General features: G+C 50.3%; 1 protein-coding gene across 1 annotated transcript in view; it reads right to left on the bottom strand.

Annotated features, from left to right (window-relative positions):
• Positions 1–19,640, bottom strand: part of ANO2 (anoctamin 2) — a 347,738-nt gene that overhangs the window by 210,112 nt on the left and 117,986 nt on the right. Inside the window, exons 8-10 of the mRNA XM_034645976.1 lie at positions 18,603–18,658; positions 17,393–17,434; positions 10,602–10,666 (exon numbers count right to left, since the gene is read on the bottom strand). Coding sequence (XP_034501867.1) covers positions 10,602–10,666; positions 17,393–17,434; positions 18,603–18,658 — 163 coding nt within the window. The remainder of the gene's footprint in view (positions 1–10,601; positions 10,667–17,392; positions 17,435–18,602; positions 18,659–19,640) is intronic.

The following is a 19,640-nucleotide window of genomic DNA, read 5'->3' on the forward strand; positions in this document are numbered from 1 at the left end:
CTTTGGCCAATGGAACACTAGTGAACATGATGTCAGTGATACCATTAGAAGTACTGCTTGTTTCCATTCCTTGGACTGTGGTCTCGTGATTCACCATGAAAGAAACATGCTCCAGGTAGCTTCTGATCTAAGGAGAATGTACAGCCTGGAACCAGCCCAGCCAATCCTCAACCTGAGGGAGAGCTTTTCCACTTAACCTACAGGCACATGAGCAAGACAAATAAATGACTGCTGTTGTAAGCCACTGACTTTGGGGTAGTGTGTTATGCAGCATTATTGTGATAATAGCTGACTACTACACACAGCATAACTATTAATAGTGCTCACCTTCACACTCAAAAGTGTTCCAAGTTAGATGATAAATTATCTCATCACCCAAAGTCAGTCCATATCTGTCTTTTTATCACTTTAACTCCAGTGCCTACAACAGTGCCTGGCACAGAGAAGGTGCTGCTCAATGAATATGCTGGGTAAAACTGAACTGAATTACATGATCTCTTAAATCTCTTTCCCAAAACACGGAGTCTTCTTCCCGACTGCATAGATGTTAAACCTTCAGAGAAGGGCTAATATATCCAAAGGGAGATACAGTCTCACAGGATTTGACAGAAAGATGTTAAGCCTTCAGAGAAGGGCTAGTATTCCAAAGGGAGATACAGACTCAAGGGATTTGAAAAAGAGGGGAAACAGACTGTGGAGTAAGCACAGAGAATGACGCAAGTGAAAGGAAATGAACCCCGGCAAGAGGAATCTACATCAGGTTCATCAGGTGGGGCTTCCAGGGGGCAGAGTGCCCATGAGGGGGGCTTCCAGGGGGCAGAGTGCCCATGAGGGGGGCAAAGAGACACCCTTGGTATGGTTCTTCTCTCCACTGAGCAGCTTACCTTCCTGACTAAAGGCTGAAGAGTGGGCAGAATATGAACCTAAAGAAATACTGCCATTTTCTCATCGATAACAGTTGGGAACAAGCCATTGCCCTTACCCTCATCCAGACTAAAATGCCCAAATAAAAAGCTGAAAATCCTAGTCCTCTAATCCCCTCTCTGTCCCTTTTGTGCTCAGTTGAATGTGGATTCTATGAAAGAAACCGATGAGGCCGAGCCAACAGCCCTGAGGCCCGTGCCCTCAAGGAGGATTTTCCTGTGTCCCTTCAATGGGCTGGGTGACCCAGGCTAAGTGCCACATCTTCCACAACCTGAGTCAACCACTGTGCCAGGGGCAGACAGCAATCCTTTGCAGGTAGCCAACTACCCATATCTCTGAATATCTTGAGATAATCCCAAAGGTACTGGAGGACAGTGACCTCCCCGGCAGGGATCTTGAAGCTTTTTGTTTTGTTTTGTTTTGGTTTTGTTTCTTGCTTATGTCTGTGACTTCCAGACCCACAAAATGCTGTGGTTTTCCGTTTCTAAAACAGAGGCATGTCCCTCTGCGAAAAGCCTGGGCGTGCCGGGCTAATTAAATTTAGCTATCTTGTGGTTGTTGTTGTAACGTGTGATCCGCCAATGTTATTCAATGTGTTAAGACTTTTCTGTTTATGTTGGTTACATACCCATGTGGTGTGGGTGGAGAACATCACTCAAGGGAATATCATTAGGAGGAAAGGGGAGCTCAAGGGTTCCAGAGCCACGTGGTGAGACCGTGGCTCCCGGGATCAATCAGTTGGGCTGTGTCCATGGTAACTTATCCATATGCTAGTCCCCTCCCTCTTTCTAGGGCAAGATCAATCCCTCAGATCTACCTGAGATCATTGACTCCCACAGACAGGCTTGCACCTGCCATGGCCAGCCTAAAGGATTTGCGGAGGAGAACAGATTCTCCTCTCTCTGTCAGGGAGAGAGACTGAACCAGGTCCAAAGGCGCTGAATGACTTGCTCAAAGTTTCCCAGGAGAGTAGGTGAGAAAACTGTCTGCTCTCAGCTCACAGCTAGGAGCACATAGGTCCCCAAACCATTGTAAGCTGTTTTGCCACCTACCTAAATTCCAGAGAAACCACCTAACAGTTGATTCCCCCCTGTCGTGACCCTTTTGTCTGGGCATTCTTCCCTCACTGTCTCATATATTTCTTCCAACCACTGCCCATAGCCCTTGGCTTTCTTCTCAACCCTTTCTCAACCCCTGTCTCTCCCAGTCAGCCCCTCCTAAACAGGAATGCCTTCATCCAAGTCCTGTAAATCTCCCAACCATATTTCTTTTCTTCTTCGAATCGCTTCTTTCTACTCCAAACTCACCTATCCCATGGTTGCCTTTTTCTCTCACAAACCACACTAAATCCGGTTACTACTCCTTCGAAACTTTCTACCACCTGGGCCTAGCACATCAACATACAGCTGTGTGTGTCAGCTCCCCGCTGGGCACTTCTTAGCTCTGTGACCTCCATTAGCAGCCTTCTACTGAGGGCACCCTGTGTCCCGCCATGACACTTTGACCTTCCTGTTCCCTCCCCCTTCGTTTAGCTTTGACACCAACCCCAGGATAAAGCTCTTCATGCAGTAAACCCTTGAAATAAAGATGATTCTCATGTTGTTAACAGACTCTGAGTTCTGTTTTAAGAAAAATCTTTGAAAGTCTGGGTGTCTTGTGACCTGAAAGTATCATACTTATTCTGGTCCCATCTCTGAGGCCCCCTGAGCTGAAGAAACACCATTTCACTCTCACTGGGAAACAAAAAGAAGACATTCACAAAGGCAGACCCTCCGCAAAACCCCACACTGAACAGGAGCCAGGCTCCGGGACGGGCCACGGAAGAGTCTCACCTGGTACATGGTGCAAACCTGCTAGGGTGTCTGGTTGGAAAACCTGCAACTAAGACCCAGCCACACAGTGGCGTCGTGTAGGGAGCTACCCAGCTGACAAAAGCACGAAGTGACAGCTGACAACCTAACATGGAAGAAGTCACAACAAAAGGACTATAAAAAATAGAATTGAGAAATCAAAAACATGGCATTCTTTGCTTCATAGAGGCACAAACGATTCTATCCAGCTCAACAAGCTAAGAGGGGCCCATCATTCCTGTTACACACAGGGGAATGCTCATAACGACAATGCCATTGTACAGCAGGGGTTGACTTGGCCGGTGAGCTGCGCTCACCAGTAGCCCACACCAGTTTTCCCTCAGAGATTAACACCAGACAGCTGGAAACCCAGCTAGCCTGACATCCCACTGGATGAAGCGCTGTGTCACCTTCAGCCCCATGCTACAAGGGAAAAAAAAAACAGCATTTCTGGAATCGGGCAGGTCTGGGTTTGATCCCAGATGAGCTGGCTCTGTGGCTCAGGGAAGCTCCTTATCTCACTGAGTTCAGTACCTTCATCTGTAAAATGCAGGTAAGAATTCCCACTTTGCAGAGTCATTGGGAGGCACGGAGCTCAAACACACAAAGTGCACAGTTATGATGCACTGATTTACAGCCTTATGATTATATAGTATTTGTCAAAACTCGTGAGCTGAAGAGCTACATAAAATCCTGCTCACTTAGGGAATATGACTGTTTTCCTCTAGGGAGCAGATTAATAATACCTTTACTTAACCAAACCTATGTCCATCACCACAGTATTTGTGCAATACTTTATCACAGTCCACAAAATACTATCCCGGGCCACGTGGGACAGATATTACGGTCCCTCTTTCACAGCCAAGGAAACTGAGGTTCGGAAGAGCATGGCTTGTCCAGACATTACATCAGCTGGAAACAGAGCTGGAGCTAAAACTGAGTTCTTTTCATTCTTAACCCACTGCTCCTATTCTACAGGAAATGTCCCTAAGCCAGCGCCTCAGGACTTAAACACGTGCACTCTCTATCCGTCCTCTAACTTAGTAAATGGCAGCCTTGCTCCTCTTCCACTTTCTTCCTGGATAGGGAGCTCTTATTTGCTTAAGTCTGTCTTCAGATGCATCCTCTCCAAATCTTTGATCACATTACTTTTCCTTCCCTGAAATATTTCCAGCTTGGCTGGAAGTTTTTTCTTTAGGCGTGATGACCTGAGTTAGACACACGTGAGGCTCTGCCATGATTTATAACTGATGTGATCCTAAAATGTTCCCTGGCAATTTCCAGGGTCTGTGGGTGCCATAGCACATCACATGGATGTTTCTAGAAACAGTTACGGTCACCCCCAATAATCTTCGCCTGAGGCATAGCCAATTCCCCTGAGCCCATCACCACAGATGACTAGTTTGGGGGTCAATTTCCCCTCATGATCTTTTCCATATGCTGTTTTTTTATAGCCTCACAGTTACCTTTTATAAATTTCCCCCTCAGTTTGTCCCTTTGTTTCCCAGAAAAGCCTTGTGGTCATCTACAGGCTTAGAGATTCGACTCTGAACTTAAACTCCTTCAGAATGGGGCCGTGCTTAATTCATTTCCATATGACCGACCCCAGGGTCTGACATAAGGTCAATGCAAAATATGTGTTGGTTCAACGACCCCAGGTGAGGTGTGCAGAGGGACCCTGCTCTGAGTTCCCCAGGCCAGTGAGTCCCGAAGAGAAGCATCATGAGGAGCCCACTGAAGAGCCCGTGTCACGTGAGGACGTGCAGAAAGGCCCGGGAGAGGATTATGTGGAAGAAAAAAAAAAAAATATATATATATATATATAGAAGCTCAAGTATAGGAGAACTGTTAGAGACACAACAGATTTTTTTCCATTATTTAAAGGACTGAGCATCAGGGAGCTGATCTGGAATCAAGAGGAGGGAAATGGGCAAAGTTCCTGCTCTGGTTCCATGACCTCCTAGTGGCTAGAAACATCCCGCAGAGAAACAAGCTTCCCCTGAGGCAAGGCGCTCTCTACTATGAAACAGATGCAGCAGAAGCTGGGCATTTGTAGACAGACATGCTCTGAATCCCTTCATTCCAGGCCCGGGCCCTGAGGTGGCTGACCCCAGAACATGCTGCTCCTCTGTGCCGTCAATGGTTTGCTCCCAGCGGCTCCCGGTGACCGACAGTTTATTGCCCACGAGGGCCCAAAGGGGCATGGAATATATAGCTTGCCATATATTTTTAGAATAATAGCAACCTCTCTGCCTCCCTGGGAAGTCGGACGTAAGAGAGTCAAGGAGGCAATGAGCTGTGAGCCAGACAGCCTGCTCCTTCCCCAGTTCTGCCCGTGGAACTCTGGGTGGCCACGGGGAGCACGTGCATGTGTGTAACCTCTCGGTGCTGAGGATCCACCATCTGTACCATACGGCTGATACTACAGGCAGAAAGATGAAGAGTTTGATCTGAAGCAGGAGCCACCATCCGTGGAAGGCTGATCTGAGACTTGAGAGGTCACCCTCATATGACCAAGCCGGCCTCTGTGCGCAGCCTTGGTCCGGAGTGGAGAGCACTTTGTTCCAGCTCCTTGTAGGAGACAGGCCACAGGCTTTCCCCCTGGGAGGATGCACACTGAAGGTCAGTGGCACTCGGTGGGTTAAGCAAAAACCCTGTCACAGCGAGATTTAACAAAGAGCCTGACTTATTTCTGATCTATAAAATGGGCCAGAACATAACAGCATAGAACATTGCTGTCTTTGTTTCGGCCTTGCCTCAACCAGCTACGGCCTCTTGTTCTGTGTCTACTCTGTCCCCCCGTCCCTGGAAGGAAAAGAAAAACATTCTTTAGGCCCACGAGGTACTATTTCTTTCCAGCATACAAAATGCTTCCCAGCTAAATCCAATACTTCAAATGTTGGGACCCATGCAAAGCCCAAGGTGCTAGTCCCACACTGCATCTCTCCTTGGTCTCCCCTCCATTGGATCTAGCCTCGCCTCCTTCCAACCCTGGTTTCTCTGCTAACTCACAGGGCAGAATGAGGGGCATGGGCCAGATTGGCACAGAATCTATACAGGTGAGGCTTCCAAGTCAACTTTTTGACCTAACCACTTGCAATCAACAGTCATGAATGATCTAGCTTTGGGTCAGTGAGATTTCTGGCCATCGACATCAGGCTAAACAGTAAATCCATACACAAGGTAGCCCAGGCTGGCCACGAAGACACATTCAGATCCTTTAACCTCAGCCCTTTAGAAAGGAACATTTTTAATTCAAATTTTTAATTCAATTTTAATTTTATTCTGCAAGTAGCAATTCCTCTTTATCTGTTGTCCTGCAGTATTACGTTTGTACCTATGTTATAATCCTTATAAGCCCTCACTTCATCCTGCCTTGCACATGCCTACCTCCCTATATAACTGCTTGATCTTTAGGGCACAAACTCTACCTTATTCACCACCGCGCCTCCCCATGCTGCCTAGAACAGAGACTTGCTCACCGTAAGCATCAGTAAATGCTTACCGCGCTGGACTGAACCGCCTTTACAAATCCCAGAGAAGGATCAAGGAGGAGGCAGCAGGGCTCAGGAAATAATTAATCACAGGTTGATCAACATTTTTTCCTCTGCATTCCCTCCCCCAAACCGGCTGCGGCCGGTCCTTCCTGAGCCTGGCCTGCTGAGGAGCCTCCTAAGAAAGAATGTGGCTTCCTCTGTCTTCCTTCTGGAGGGATTTGGATGGGTCACATTTCAGGAGGGTAGAAGTGGGGGCGGCCAGAGACCAAGAGGGATGAATCAAATCACACAGCCTTCTAAGTGGCTGTCCTGGAGAACTCTGGCAAGGACGAGGACCTCTGCCTGGCATAGGAGGAGGGAAAGGCAACTCCCGTGATGCCCGGCCTGCAGACAGGCGGGGCTGGAGAGAGTTGGGATTCTACGATGACAGAGATGTGTACGGAGCAAGGCAGGGGCACAGGACCACTGTCTCACCACAGATGAGGCCCAAAGAAAGGCTCCTGAGATCAGGACGACCCCATAGAAACTTGAGTCTGTGTAAGTGTTTGAATCTGAAGCCTTCAAGCCAGGACATTGCTAAGAGAACCTGGAGCTGCCACATGGATGGGTTTCTTGTCCAGGGCCCAATTTTTAGGAAGCCTCACTCATGAAGTGGGCATTCCTGAGAGGGGGTGGGAATGAGGGAGAGCCAGTCAATCACTCCTCTCCAGACTGTAACCCTAATTTGGAATGGTGAATGCTCAGCTGTCTGGGCATCATCCCCTTGGTGAATTCCCCAGAGCCAATGGGCTGCCATCACACTAAGCTTAGGAGATGGCTGGACCCCTCTTTTCTTCACACCGTCCTATGCAGGCATTGGCCGGGGCTGAAAACAAAATTTTTGTAGATCAGCTTCAACATAGCTAGGAGTGAAAGCCTACTGCTTTGCCTCATCCATACCGAAACTAAGAAAACCAGCCTGTGAGCAGACACTAATTACAGTGAAAAGACAGGTCATGGCCCTGATTAAAAGTGGATCAGACCTGTACAAATCCAAAAGGCCCCAAGCCCCCAGGTTCCTCATAAAATAAAGGCTGTTTCCCTCCTGGGATGTTGGGGAGTTAACCCAGAGCAATATAGGCAAAAATCTACTTTTCTGGCAGCAAGGACCCTATTATGGCTCCTAAGGGACCAGAAGAGTCATTTCCTTCCAGGGAAGGCATCATTTCAGCCATTGTCTTGGTCACAAGCCGTGTTTCTGCCAGGGCACAAGCGCTGCTGGCTGCAAGTTCCCAGAGAGAGCTACTGTGAGTGGCGTCCCTGCTGGCTGCCTCCCTGGGGAACTTTCCAGGCAACACTTACACACACACACACACACACACACACACACACACACACACACACTTATACTCAGCTCAGGCCTACAGGCCCCACCCAAGCTTTCTAGAGCAAAGCTAGGATCCAGGGTTGGAGAGCCCTGTTGGGCTGGGAGACACCTATCAGCAGTCTCACAGTGCAGCCTGCTGGGCATGAATGAAGGTACAGCAGCAGGAGGCAGGGGTGGGGGGAGCACGGGTGTCTTGCATCCCCTCTGTCCATTTCCAACACCTGGGAAAGGAGCCTCAAAGTCCAAACTGCCAGTTTAGGCTTGAAGGCCTGTGGAAGGGGAAAGACAGTCCTGGGGCTTTCAAAATCCAAACGGTTCTCCCACCCCCACTGAGTTCTCAACTGCTCAATGCTTTAGAATGTTCCAAATGGTTGGCATAAGAGAGGAGCACTGGGGAGCCATAGGAGGAATAGAAGCTCCATGCTGAAAATCAGGAGCTGATTGTCCAAGGACACAGGCAGGTATACCTCTTGTAAGCTTTGTATGAATTATCATTTCTAACTTATATAAGACTCCCCTGCTTCTGCAATCTTTCAGCACCAACATATGGGTATAATTTCTACATGAAGCACAGAGGGTACAGTTCACATTAGTAAGTAGCAATGGAACAGTACTGACACAGTGTGGGGGCCAGTGATGGCTCAGGGAAGGCAGCCACAGGTGGGGGCTCTGCAGGCCGGGTGGGTCCCGACAGGTGGTGGCAGGAGAGATGGAGAAGCAGCTGGAGAAAAAGGGCACTGAAAAGCACCCTCAGAACCTGGTGTCAGAGCGGGCATTGGGAAGTGAGAAAGAGGGCAGCTGACAAGAGGAAGAAGGAGGTGGCTTTGACAGTTTCAGGTGGAACCCGCTAAGTGTGGTAGCCATTCCCCACACCCTGCACCCTCTTTTCTCTTCATGAATCCTCCAGCAACCTGCTCTTACTTACTTGTCTCTGCTTGCCCCTCGTGCCTTTGGCCCTTCCCTCCCTCCCCACTACTGTCACTTTCTCCTTCCAGCAGCTCCTTGAGGTCAGGGAGTTTCTTATAGCACTGGGTAGACAGCAGCCCCCCTGGGCCCCCCATGCACACTACCCAGTGTCCCCTTCCCTTCCCCTCCAGCCAGCCTCAGAGAGATGCCTGAGGCTCCAGCCTTCCCCTCTCCCAGCCAAACCAGCCAAGCCGCTAGCCTCGCCCAGGGGCTGTGGGAGCTCCCTGATCCATCTGATGTGTGAGGAGCAGTGGACAGCCTCCAGCTCCGCAGCACACCATGCCCCGTCTAGACAGATTTGAGCTCTGTGTCCTCAGGAACCGCCAGGCCCCAGAGCGGGGCTCTGCTCCAAAGGCAATTCTTCCCCTGCAGGTGAGGCTGCTTTGGTGGCCAAAACTGAGTGCACATTGGAGCCATTTCCCACTTAGCTGGCGGCCAGTCACCTGAAGTCTCTGGGGAAAAGACAAGGCTCTCTGGTAGGGAGAATTCTTATTTTTTAATCATATTTTTAAAAAAACGAACAAGTAGTTGGAGAAAACAGGCGACAAGTGGGTGGCCACTTGGGATGCAGACAGAAAGATCAAAGCCCACCAAGCATGGAGGAAACAGCCTTGGTGTGGCCCAGAGAACAGTCTAGGTGGCCCGTGCTTCATACAAGTCGGCCTGGGAATGGGAGGTGCGGGGTAAGGAAGCCTCAGTCACAGGCACCCCGTGGCCCTGCTCCGCGACCCCAGCACTTCAGTTAACGGTCTTCAGCTGGAACAAACACCTGCTGTCAAGAGACATCCAACCGAGCTCCCAGTTCCCTGGGAGGGCCGTCCTATCTCTGTGTGGGCGGTGAACCTACCCAAACTGCGGCCCCCAGGCTGCTTTCTTCTTCCAAGAAGAAGCTGGAATTCCTCCCTCTGGACACAATCCTTCTGGCTGCTGCCCCTCTCACAATCCAAGCCCAGGGCACTTAGCCAGGAACACTCTCTGTGTTTACCAGCTGATTAATTAGCTCATTCTAAGAAGCACAAGTGACTATGTGGCAGTGAGGCCATTATGTCAGTCATGGGGCCAAAAGTCCCCATCTTTCCCAAACGAGTATGTGCTACCAAATTTCCTCCCAGATGCCTCAGTTCAGCCCCCCCCCTTTAGTTTTTCCCAATAGGTGATAACCAGGATCCTGAAGACCACGGAGAGAATACAGCTTCCCCAAAGAAGCAACAGCCCACAGTGGTGGTGGACCCGGTCTGCACTCTCAGCTCAGTGCTTTCCCACCTCACAGTGTTGCCCCCCAACATTCCAGCTGGGAAGAAGCTGGACTCAACGAGCCCCCTGAGCTGCGAGAGCCCTCAACCCACTTTAGGCTAGTCAGACCTACAGCATTCTAGTAAGTTCTCTCAAAGGACTTTCACCAATGTTCAGTAGAAGCTAGGGAAACTCCGAAGGTACCAGGACATCATTTGAGGGGCAGCACTGAAGGGAGGGATTCCCAGAACCTGTCTCTTCTCCCTTCGAATGTGAAGAAACCATAAAAAGCTGACATGTCCACTCAGACCAGCCAGCTTATTCCTCGTGCGATTTGCCATGTCTTCCCTATTTTTGGTCAACACCATGGCCACTTTGTTATAACCTAAGGATCTGCTTCATCCCGTCCTTCTCCAGGATAAATTTGAAGGACAATATAGAAGAGTGACAACTGCATTCATACACCCACACACACACACACACACACACAAGAGCAGGCAGGGAAAGAGAGATCATAGTGCTGAAGACCTCGAGATGTTAGTCATGGTGTATCCATTACATTATCTGCTGCCCCACACAGACCCCATCCCCCTCCCTGTCCCTGAGCTGCTTCCCCATGCGTCAGACATAAAGCAGGACAATCACAGCTCAGAAAAGCGGGTCTCTCTGCTTGGCCAATAGACCACCAGTGGTTAAGAGGGTTGACGGGTATCTTTCAGAATTTGCAGCTCCAGGGTCCTCCCAAGAGTGCCCCTCACATCTTACCTGATGAGGTCAATAGGTTGAAACTTATAGAACACTCCATAGCGTGCCCACTCTTGATACAGCAGCTAAAAAAGAAGAGGGAAACAGATTAGGGGTGGGGGGGCCACCACTCACCTTTTTTTGTTGTTGTTCACCTTAGCAAGTCAGAATTTTATCCCCCACAACCACCCCAGCAAGTCAAAATTGAATCCCCAAAGCCCAGCTTCTAGGAAAATTCTCACAAGATATCCACAAGGAAGGTATCCAAAGGCGGGAGGCTATAGAGGCTGACTTCCCTTCCCCATGTAATAAAGGTGACCTTCATCACACTCCAGGCCAGCGCCTGCTGCACCTGCCGACCATAACCCCACCTTCTTCACTCCCTTGCCTTGCTTAGGCCAGCAAAACAAGCACCTACTATGTGCCAGACGCGGGAGACAGCTGTAAACCAGTCATTGCTGCCGTAGAGCTTACGCCCTGACGCGTGGAGACAAATAGAAACATGACAACATACAAGATTTATAAATGCCATGCGGAAAGCTAAATCAAGGCAAGGAAGTAGAACACGAGGGCCGGGGAGTCGGGTAGGGTGCTATTTCAGACAGATGGCAAGGGAAGGCCTCTGTGAGGTGACGTCGGAGCTGAGACCTGAAGGAAGTGAGGGCACGCGTCTGGCAGAAGAACACTCTTCCTGTGCAGAGGCCCTGAGGAATGTGCATGTGGTATGTCCTGGGGAAAATAGGGAAGCCGTGTGGCCGGGCAGTGTGAGTGTGAGGCGAATACTCGGAGAAAACATCAAAAGGTACTGAGGTGGCAGATCACTTGTGGGCTCGCAGGCCACGCTAGAACCTTTGCACTCTGAAGGAAGCCAGGGGGAGATGTGCAGCGGTGAGGAGAGACGATCCGGCTTGGCCTTAGATCGCTCACGCCAGCTGCCATGTGCAGGAGAGACTGAGAGCTAGCATGGGAGCCAGGGTCCCCGTCATGGTCCAGGAGAGAGGAAGGCGGCCTTTTCCACGGAGGCGGTGGGGGGAGTAATGAGAAGTGGGTGGTTCCGCTAATGTTTTAAAGGCAGAGTAAGATTTAGTGTTGGATTGGACATGGGGTGAGATGGAGAACCTGTTCTGAGACGCTGGGTAAATGGTGACCTCATGTGCAGTGGAAGAGCAGGTGAGGAAGGACAGGACCAGGAGTTCACTCTGGGATGCACTAACTTGAGGTGTCCTGTAGGCATCCCCGTGGCGCTACTGAGTAAGCAACTGGGTGCAAGCGCCTGCGTTTTCAAAGGGGCATCTACCTCCTAAATTTACAAAGATGTAAATTTGGGAGGTGTCCGACAGGAGATGATTTATAAGGTCACGAAGCTATGGATGCAACCACCAAGGGAGTGGAAATAGGTAAAGAAGAGGCGTGACAGTGGGGCCCCAGTGCGGCGACATTCAGAGACCAGGGAGATGATGAGCTGCAAAGGAGTTGGGAGAGCAGCCAGCGATGCGGAGGGCTAGAAATGTGTGGTGTCCCAGAAGCGAAGGGACGACTGGTTTCCAAAAGATAAAAATGCCCAGCTGATGGGTCAGGTCAGGTGAGAATGGAGAAGTGAGCTCCAGATTTGGTGACTCTAAGGTCACTCGTGACCTTGAAAGAGTGGCTTCCGTGGCAGCGTGGGGGCAACTTGAGTGGAACACATTCTAGAAGTTAAGGGAGCAAATGATGCACCCACACATCGAGGCATGCTATCTTGTGATGTCTGCACAGCAACTTTAGCAGAGCTAGCTTGCGGACAAAACCCAGGTGTCCCTCCTGCAGCACCCCGCATTTCTGTTTCAAACACTTGGCCGGCGAGCTGCACAGATTATCCACGTGGAAATGAGGGAATTAGACGTCATCTAGATATCCATGCTGAAGAGATATGAGCAGTAATCAAATTATGTGTCTACAATCAACAAGTTTGCAATACACTGGATATCTTATGTTCTCTATTCTCCTTACACATCACACGGAATTCACGAGGAATTCTGTCCAGGAGAACCTACCCTAACTAGGTATTTTGGATATCCAGCTGAACATCAAGAGGTCACCCTTTTCAGCTAAGGCCCTTTAAACACATGATTTTTTTCATAAACTGACATAAGAACTGGCATTCCACCGTAAGGGGTTTAGACTTTTATTGTCATAGTGTCTCCCAACAATGGCGATACAGAACCCGAAACCACATGGACCCTGATGGAGAAACTGCAGCCACAGGTAGCACCGCCTGCGAAGGAGGTAACCCAGACAGAAGGAAGGGGTCACTCAGGGCCTGACTGGCAGAGGAAGATGCGAATCCACGAGTTCGGATGCCGCTCCCTCCAGGCAGGTGGCTCCTAACTGAATCTTACTGTTCTCGTTAAATCTGCTCCTCCCCTTCACCTCAGTGCTTCTGGTGCCCTGGGTCTTTATTCCCTCCCCTAGTGCAATCCCTGCGCTCACCAGCACCTGGCTGTCACAGTGACATCATTTGTGGCCCAAAGGGAGGCCAGCGTGCGTCAGGAGGTACAGGCAAGGACTCCCCTGAGGGCTGTGGGCCGTCACTGCCTGCCCTCCTAGGCTCTGACCTCCAGAGCGGATTCCTCTTTGAGTCACGCATCAAGCCACAACCTGAGTCTGGAGAGCACCTATCTGCCGCTGCCCTGGAGGGAAAAACTAAACATGCTCCAAGAACCAGTACGGCACAGTCGGCTCAGGCTCAGACTGGAAGCACGCTCACCAGCCTCACCCCTGCTGGGATCCTGGGCGTGCTGTAAGAAACCTCTGGAGGTCCCTTTCTCAGTGTAGTGCCCTCTGAGCACAAAGCTAGATTTGGTTTGTGGCTATGGATAAGGATGGGCCAAGAGAGCTGTGTGGGGTCAGTGCAGCCAGGCTGGGTGGACACAGAGGACATCACAGGGAGCTGCAGCTACAGGGCCCCAAACCTCCAGCAGTTCGGGCCAAATGCCCACATGGCTCTGCCCGGCTGGCACATGCCTCCCTGAAGGGGTGGGGAGCACGGTCGACCCTTCCCCATCTCCGTAAGTGCTCACTCACACGTACTTAGAGACCACGTGGGTCATGCTAAAGCCCAGGCTGCAGGGTCCCAGAACAGACTCGCAGGCTGGCTGGAAGGAGGCATGCTCTGGAGTCTCTGCCCCACGGGCATTAGATGGCGGAGCAGAGTGAGGGAGGCATCCACAGTATCTCGTAACAATCCTTTACGTGGGCAGTATCGAGATCCTTCTAATGCAGATTTAGCAAATCCACTTTCTCCCTCAGAGCTACACCAATGTCCTCTTCATGACTGTCCAAGCCTGCGAATAGATTAGGGAAGGTCTGCTGCTCCATCTCAACGGACAGTCCCTGGGTGTAATTCCAGACATGTCAGCCTGACCCCAGAACTCTACGGCAGGAAGCCACGATGCCCGGGGACCACCCTGCCTGATGGATCAGAGCATTCAAGCAGCCAGTCGGCTTCCCCGGGATCACATTTGACAGGGGTCAGTTGGTTTAAGTATTTCATGAAACCATAAAGGAACCCAACTGTTCAAACCATTTGCAATGCCAGAGAGTGGCAAGAGGTTTGAGACTCCTGACTCGCTCGAAGGCCTCAGGCTCCTCAGAGAGCCAGACCCCTAGCAGGAAAAAAGGTGCCAGCTATAGCCAACTGAGAGGTGGTGACAGGACAGGGTGAACTGAATGCAACGGAAGGGAATCCTACTCCCAGATCCTGCAATGACCTGTTTGAATTGTTGGCAAGTCACTTCAACTCTCTAGGCCTCCTCCATTAGCAAAATGAGTGCGGGAGGGGAAAATCAATCCTCAAGTGAAAACCAGGACAAAAGTACCTTTCTGGTCAGAAAAACAGAATTGACTCTCTTCACACACCTTTTCATGGGATCACTTTTATAACCATACATTAGAGAAGGCAATTACCTGCAAAAGCTGGAAAATCCAAGACGCAGGGTTTAAAAACTGCTAAAGAAAATCGCAGTCCAGTGATGTGCCCTGGACTCCCCTGTATGTGGGTGAGGAAGCTGTGGGGAGCTGGCAGGGCTCAGGCAGCCCTCCAAAGATGCTTACGGTCACTTCCCTGGGATGCTTGAGAAAACCAGGCAGGTCTGGCTGATGTGGAATTAAGTGGCTGCTGGCAGCAAGGGGGACCCATCCACACCCACGCTGCTCCTGCTTCCTGCTGCCCTGCTTTCTAGAAAGGCGGAAAACCCCTGTTCTCCAGAGGCAGGGTGTGTCTTGTTAATTACCGTCCAGGAACAGGGAGAGAGAGACTTCCAGCCCCAAGCTGGAGTTGAGTCATCGAGACTATACAACTGCACTAGGAAGCTGGAAGGGAAGAAGAAGTCTGCATTCTCAGAGGCCTCCGGGCTTTCCTGGGATCTGCCCACGAGGAGCCCGGGCCTCAGGGAGATCAGAGGAAGAGGCACGAATTGCAGGGAAGAGTCAAGGAGAACATCTAGGTACTGGCAAGACGGGCAGCTTGGGACGCCCTTGCAAGTCACCTCTACAGGCCCCCAGAGGGGCGATCCCACTGCAGCTCCCAACCCTTCTCCACGCCCTCCAGCAACAGATGTGAGGATTCTCCCTGGCACCCAACCAAAATCCTTCCTGCAGCCCTCTCCAAGAACAGTAGACTATTATAATGCAATTAAAACGAATCAATATGCTGCATGTATTCAGAGGTTTGGACTCTTTCTTGAGGATCCTTTTAGGCCCCACCCATATACCGCTGAAACTGCAGGAACAAGGCCAGCATGGTACTGAGAATTCCCCTTGCCATACATAAGACGCTGAGTACCTGGCTATACAGTGCTGGCTGGGCTTTGGACACCAGGGTTTTCGTCCTGACTTGACAATCGTTTACAGCCATTGGAACCATCTCCTCACCTTGCTGGGAATCAGTTTTCCAACCCAAATGGACGGGGGTGGGGGAAGCTTTCCCTCTCTCACAGATTCTCTTACCCCATCCCAGCAAAGCCTATTTCCCTAACCATGACCCTGGCAGGGGAAAATAAGAGCTGGCCAGCAAACTCAGGCAAAGACACAAGAAAGTGGCCTCCTGTCTTTCAAAGATAGCTGTCTGACTTTTGACATCAACTTTGGGAAATATCCACCAAGACACAGCTCCATCCGAGCTGGTCTCTCCCTGCCTCCCAGCTTCTACCCATTCTGCCAGTTCAGCTGTGCCCTGGGAATAATTCTATTGGACAAAAACAACATTTCCTGAGAAAAATTTTTGTTACAAGATTGTGTTGTTAATAATAACACAACACCATTCCAAAGACAAATAAACATATATTTCAGATGGGTCTACAGTGTGCTTCCCTCTGCCTCTGTGCAGATAACTGAGGTCTGGCTGATTTCTCCCAGCAGTTACTGTGTGTTCCTGGTCTCTGGAATGTTCTGTAAAGTGTTCCACCTTGCCGGGCTGGGTCACCACCCACTCAGCAGGAGGATTCTTAGGTGGGCAGTGGTGGTGATCGCTCTTTAAAGGGGAGGAACATGAAATGAGAGAGTGGGAGGACAGAAAAAGGTTGGGGTGAGCTAGGTGAGATGTGAGGAGAAACGCTTCCTCCTTTTCCTTTAACCCTGATCCAGGACTTTTCAGGAAATTAAACACCGAGACTATTAGCATCAGATAGAAAACAGATGAGGTTGAGACATCGCAATACTACAGCAGAGTCCCTGGGCAGGCAGAGAGGGGACATGTGTAAGCAATCACAGCAGTATTTCTGGAAAAGACCTTTTATGTTTTTAATACTTAACACTTCATAACAGGGACTAATAGGCAGGATAAAAAGAAGGCTGCTCAAAAGGCAACTTGGGGGATGAATAATTTTCCAGACAACAGAGCTGGGGCGGGGTGGGGGGAGTACTCCTCGGGCTTCAATTCCTCAGCCCTCCCGCCCCTGCCCTCCCTCCTCCGCTCGCCAGAGTTGCTGAGGGCTAGGGGAAGCTGGGTGGGAGGATGGCATGAGGGGGTTGACAGCCAGAGGGGGCAGTCCCCATTAAAGAGGCAGGTGATCCTTAGAGCGCCATGCAAGGCAGGGGAAAGTGGTGCACCCTGCAGAAGAACCGGGATCTGGTGGAGGGCCAGGAGAGAACTGTATGGGTAGGTACTGCGATTGGCACAGGAGGGGTCCTTCCAAAGAACCTTTCCCTCCCCTAACTGTAACCTCTGATTCCCAGCTGCCGGGAGCATAACAACTGAGCCGCTCTCTACCTCAGATTTCTCAGCTCTAACTTGAGAATGGCTATACCCCACTTGTCTGCCTCGAGGATAAGAATAAGTTAAAAATGACACCCCCCCCCAAAAAAAACCCACAATGGCATGAATAATAATACATTTTTAACAGGGACACTGGCTTTGGGAGTCAGAGGTGTTCCAAGCCTCCCCTCTATTCACTGTGGCAGTGTCACCGTGGGCAAGGTGCTCAACTCTTTCTGTGTCTCAGTCTCCCCACCTAAAAATTACAGAATTTGGACTCTCACTGTTTCTCAGTTGAGGCCCCCCTGGTCATCGAGACTGGACAGACCTCAAGATGATGAGCACTACTGGCCCTCCAGGCACTAAAAGACCCCCGACACACACTGTCATGTTGATGACCAGAAATGGCCCCCTTATTTCCAACGCCTGGAGGGCAGGGAGCTGTGGAAGAACTGCTGAAAATACTAAAGCAGTAAATAGAACTTTCAAGATATTTGGGGTTAGATCCACACCTACCCACAGCNCCCACCGCACCCCCCCTCCCCGCCCCAGCGCTGCATGCAGGCCAGGGCCGGCTTACCTTTCTGTCATTTGTGTCATCCCCTGGGCTGTCGTACTCACCCTGTAAGAGAGAAAGGAATGCTGCTGCATAAAGCCAAGGAAATTATCAAAACCAGAGAAAGGATTTTCTTTTCTATTCTCTGGCATCATCCCTTTCTCTCATTCCCATTTTGAGGAAAGTCAAAGGCACGCCATGGTAAGGAGCCAATATTCCACATTGTTAGGCAGCAACACTTGCAGCGCTTCCTGTGGACAGCTTCTCACACCAAGATGCCCCTCTCCAATGCGTCCGTGATCAGCCCGTGCCTCTCAGAGCAAAGGCGATGGCAGAGCACGTGCCCAGCATACCGCCTGAAATCACCCCAGGCCATGGCACACTCCCCCGTCCACAGGTGGCATCACGTAACATCATATATGCCCACAGCAAGGCTATCAGTGGGGAGAGACTGTCATCTGGAAATTCCTTCAGGCACGCAGGGAGCGCCCCCCCCCCAACGCAGCCTGATTTGGCCTAACCGTGTGACACACGTGAAGGAAGTGACCAACCAGTGCGCAATGCCACCGAGAGGGCATTTCGTTCGTGGGCCAGCTAAGTTCTTCACGAAACCTCTTGAAGAATGTCTCTGACCTGTATTACGGGATGTTTCTAACACTACCCCCCATCAAGGAAAGCTTTACTTACAGGCTGTTTTCTCTGCTTAACCAAACAAGAGCATAAGGAATTTTGAGAGATTTGCTTCAGAAATGTTCAAATCTATTTTAAAAAACAGACCTGACACTTAACTATGTATTTGCCTATTAAGGAAAAGGAATTCTACACCCACACAAAATGATCACATACAAAAGATCATTTTCGGTAGTGTCGGGGTCTGACCATCCAGGATGTGTGTTACCAGGGCCTTTAAGCTCCTGCCACCGCCACCCATGCACCTTCACCACCCCTCCTCCCTCCAAACACTTGCATGCCACGTCTGCCTTCTCATACCACCTCCCAAAACCACCACAGGAAGCGTGGGGAACTCTTGCACCCAAACCAGCTTGCCATGGGGGCAATGCCCAGAGAGACAGTTGTCTCTGAGATTACTGTCAGCCCCGAGGAGGCCACAATCAGCCCAGGGTGAGCAGTGTGACTCCCTCCTGCCCCGCCTCGCATGCATTCAGCCACTGTGTCACCTGTGGTGTGAACCGATCGAAGATTACAGGGAGCACGCGGTGGAAACAATACTCACATCATGAAGAGGGTAGGCAGCCTCGTAGATATTGTTTGCTATCAGGGAGTTAATGCCTGTGGAAGAAGGGAAGATGAAAAAGGTAATTATAGGGCAGGGGTTTCTTGACTTGACCTCTTTGTGTCGGGAAACACTACCTCCCACCACCTCTGCAGCTGAGGTTCGCTGCCTCCTCCTCCGTCACCCCCAATCTAGAAGTTTCTGTGGAGCTTTAGTTCTTAGCATGAGAACGATATTTGTATTTCCCAAATACAAAGTCATGTTCCAGGATCAAATGTGCTCTCTCAAACCTCCCATGCCCCCTGTCCTCATGCCCCCAGAACACCACAGACTCTCCGTCACTGCCACCATCAAGGGATACTGTGTTCAGTGACAGCACAGGAATGACTCTACAGATTACTGTCATTAGGATGAATAAATTATATGGCAGAGCATCTCATGACATGTTACTGAAACTCATTTCTGGTGCCTCCCTGTTCCTTCCCAGAGCAGTGTTTATCCCTGCCCATGGCTGGTCTGCCTGGACCATTAGCTCCCTGCGGTAGAGCAGTGGTTCTCAAAATGTGGTCTGGAGAACCCTGGGCATCCCCATGGCCCCTTCAGGGGATTCACAAGGTCAAAGCTAATTTTATAACAGCAGGAGGACATGATTTGCTCTCCCCCTCCTACTCTCTCATGAGTACAGAGTGGGTTTGTGAATGGGACGGCATCGGTCCCCCGACAGCGAACGGAATGTGTGCTTCTGCATCCCCGTGCTTTAGAATTTTTCTCAGGGTTAACTTCTAATACAATAAATACTGACTGACATGACCCACCTAAACACAAGTCCTTTGGATACTTTCAGTAATTTTTAAAAGTGCAAAGGGTGGGTTCTTGAGGCCACAAAGTTTGAAAACCACATAAGAGATTCATGTTTTAATCCCAACAGTATTTCACACCACGTGCACGTAGCGGACCCTACTAAATACATGCTCAATGAGTAAATGACTCCGTACCTGTAACTCCAATATAGTCACAACAGAGAGCTTTCCACCTAGC

Source organism: Ailuropoda melanoleuca, chromosome 16 (genome assembly GCF_002007445.2).
Source record: "Ailuropoda melanoleuca isolate Jingjing chromosome 16, ASM200744v2, whole genome shotgun sequence".
Lineage (NCBI taxonomy): Eukaryota > Metazoa > Chordata > Mammalia > Carnivora > Ursidae > Ailuropoda > Ailuropoda melanoleuca.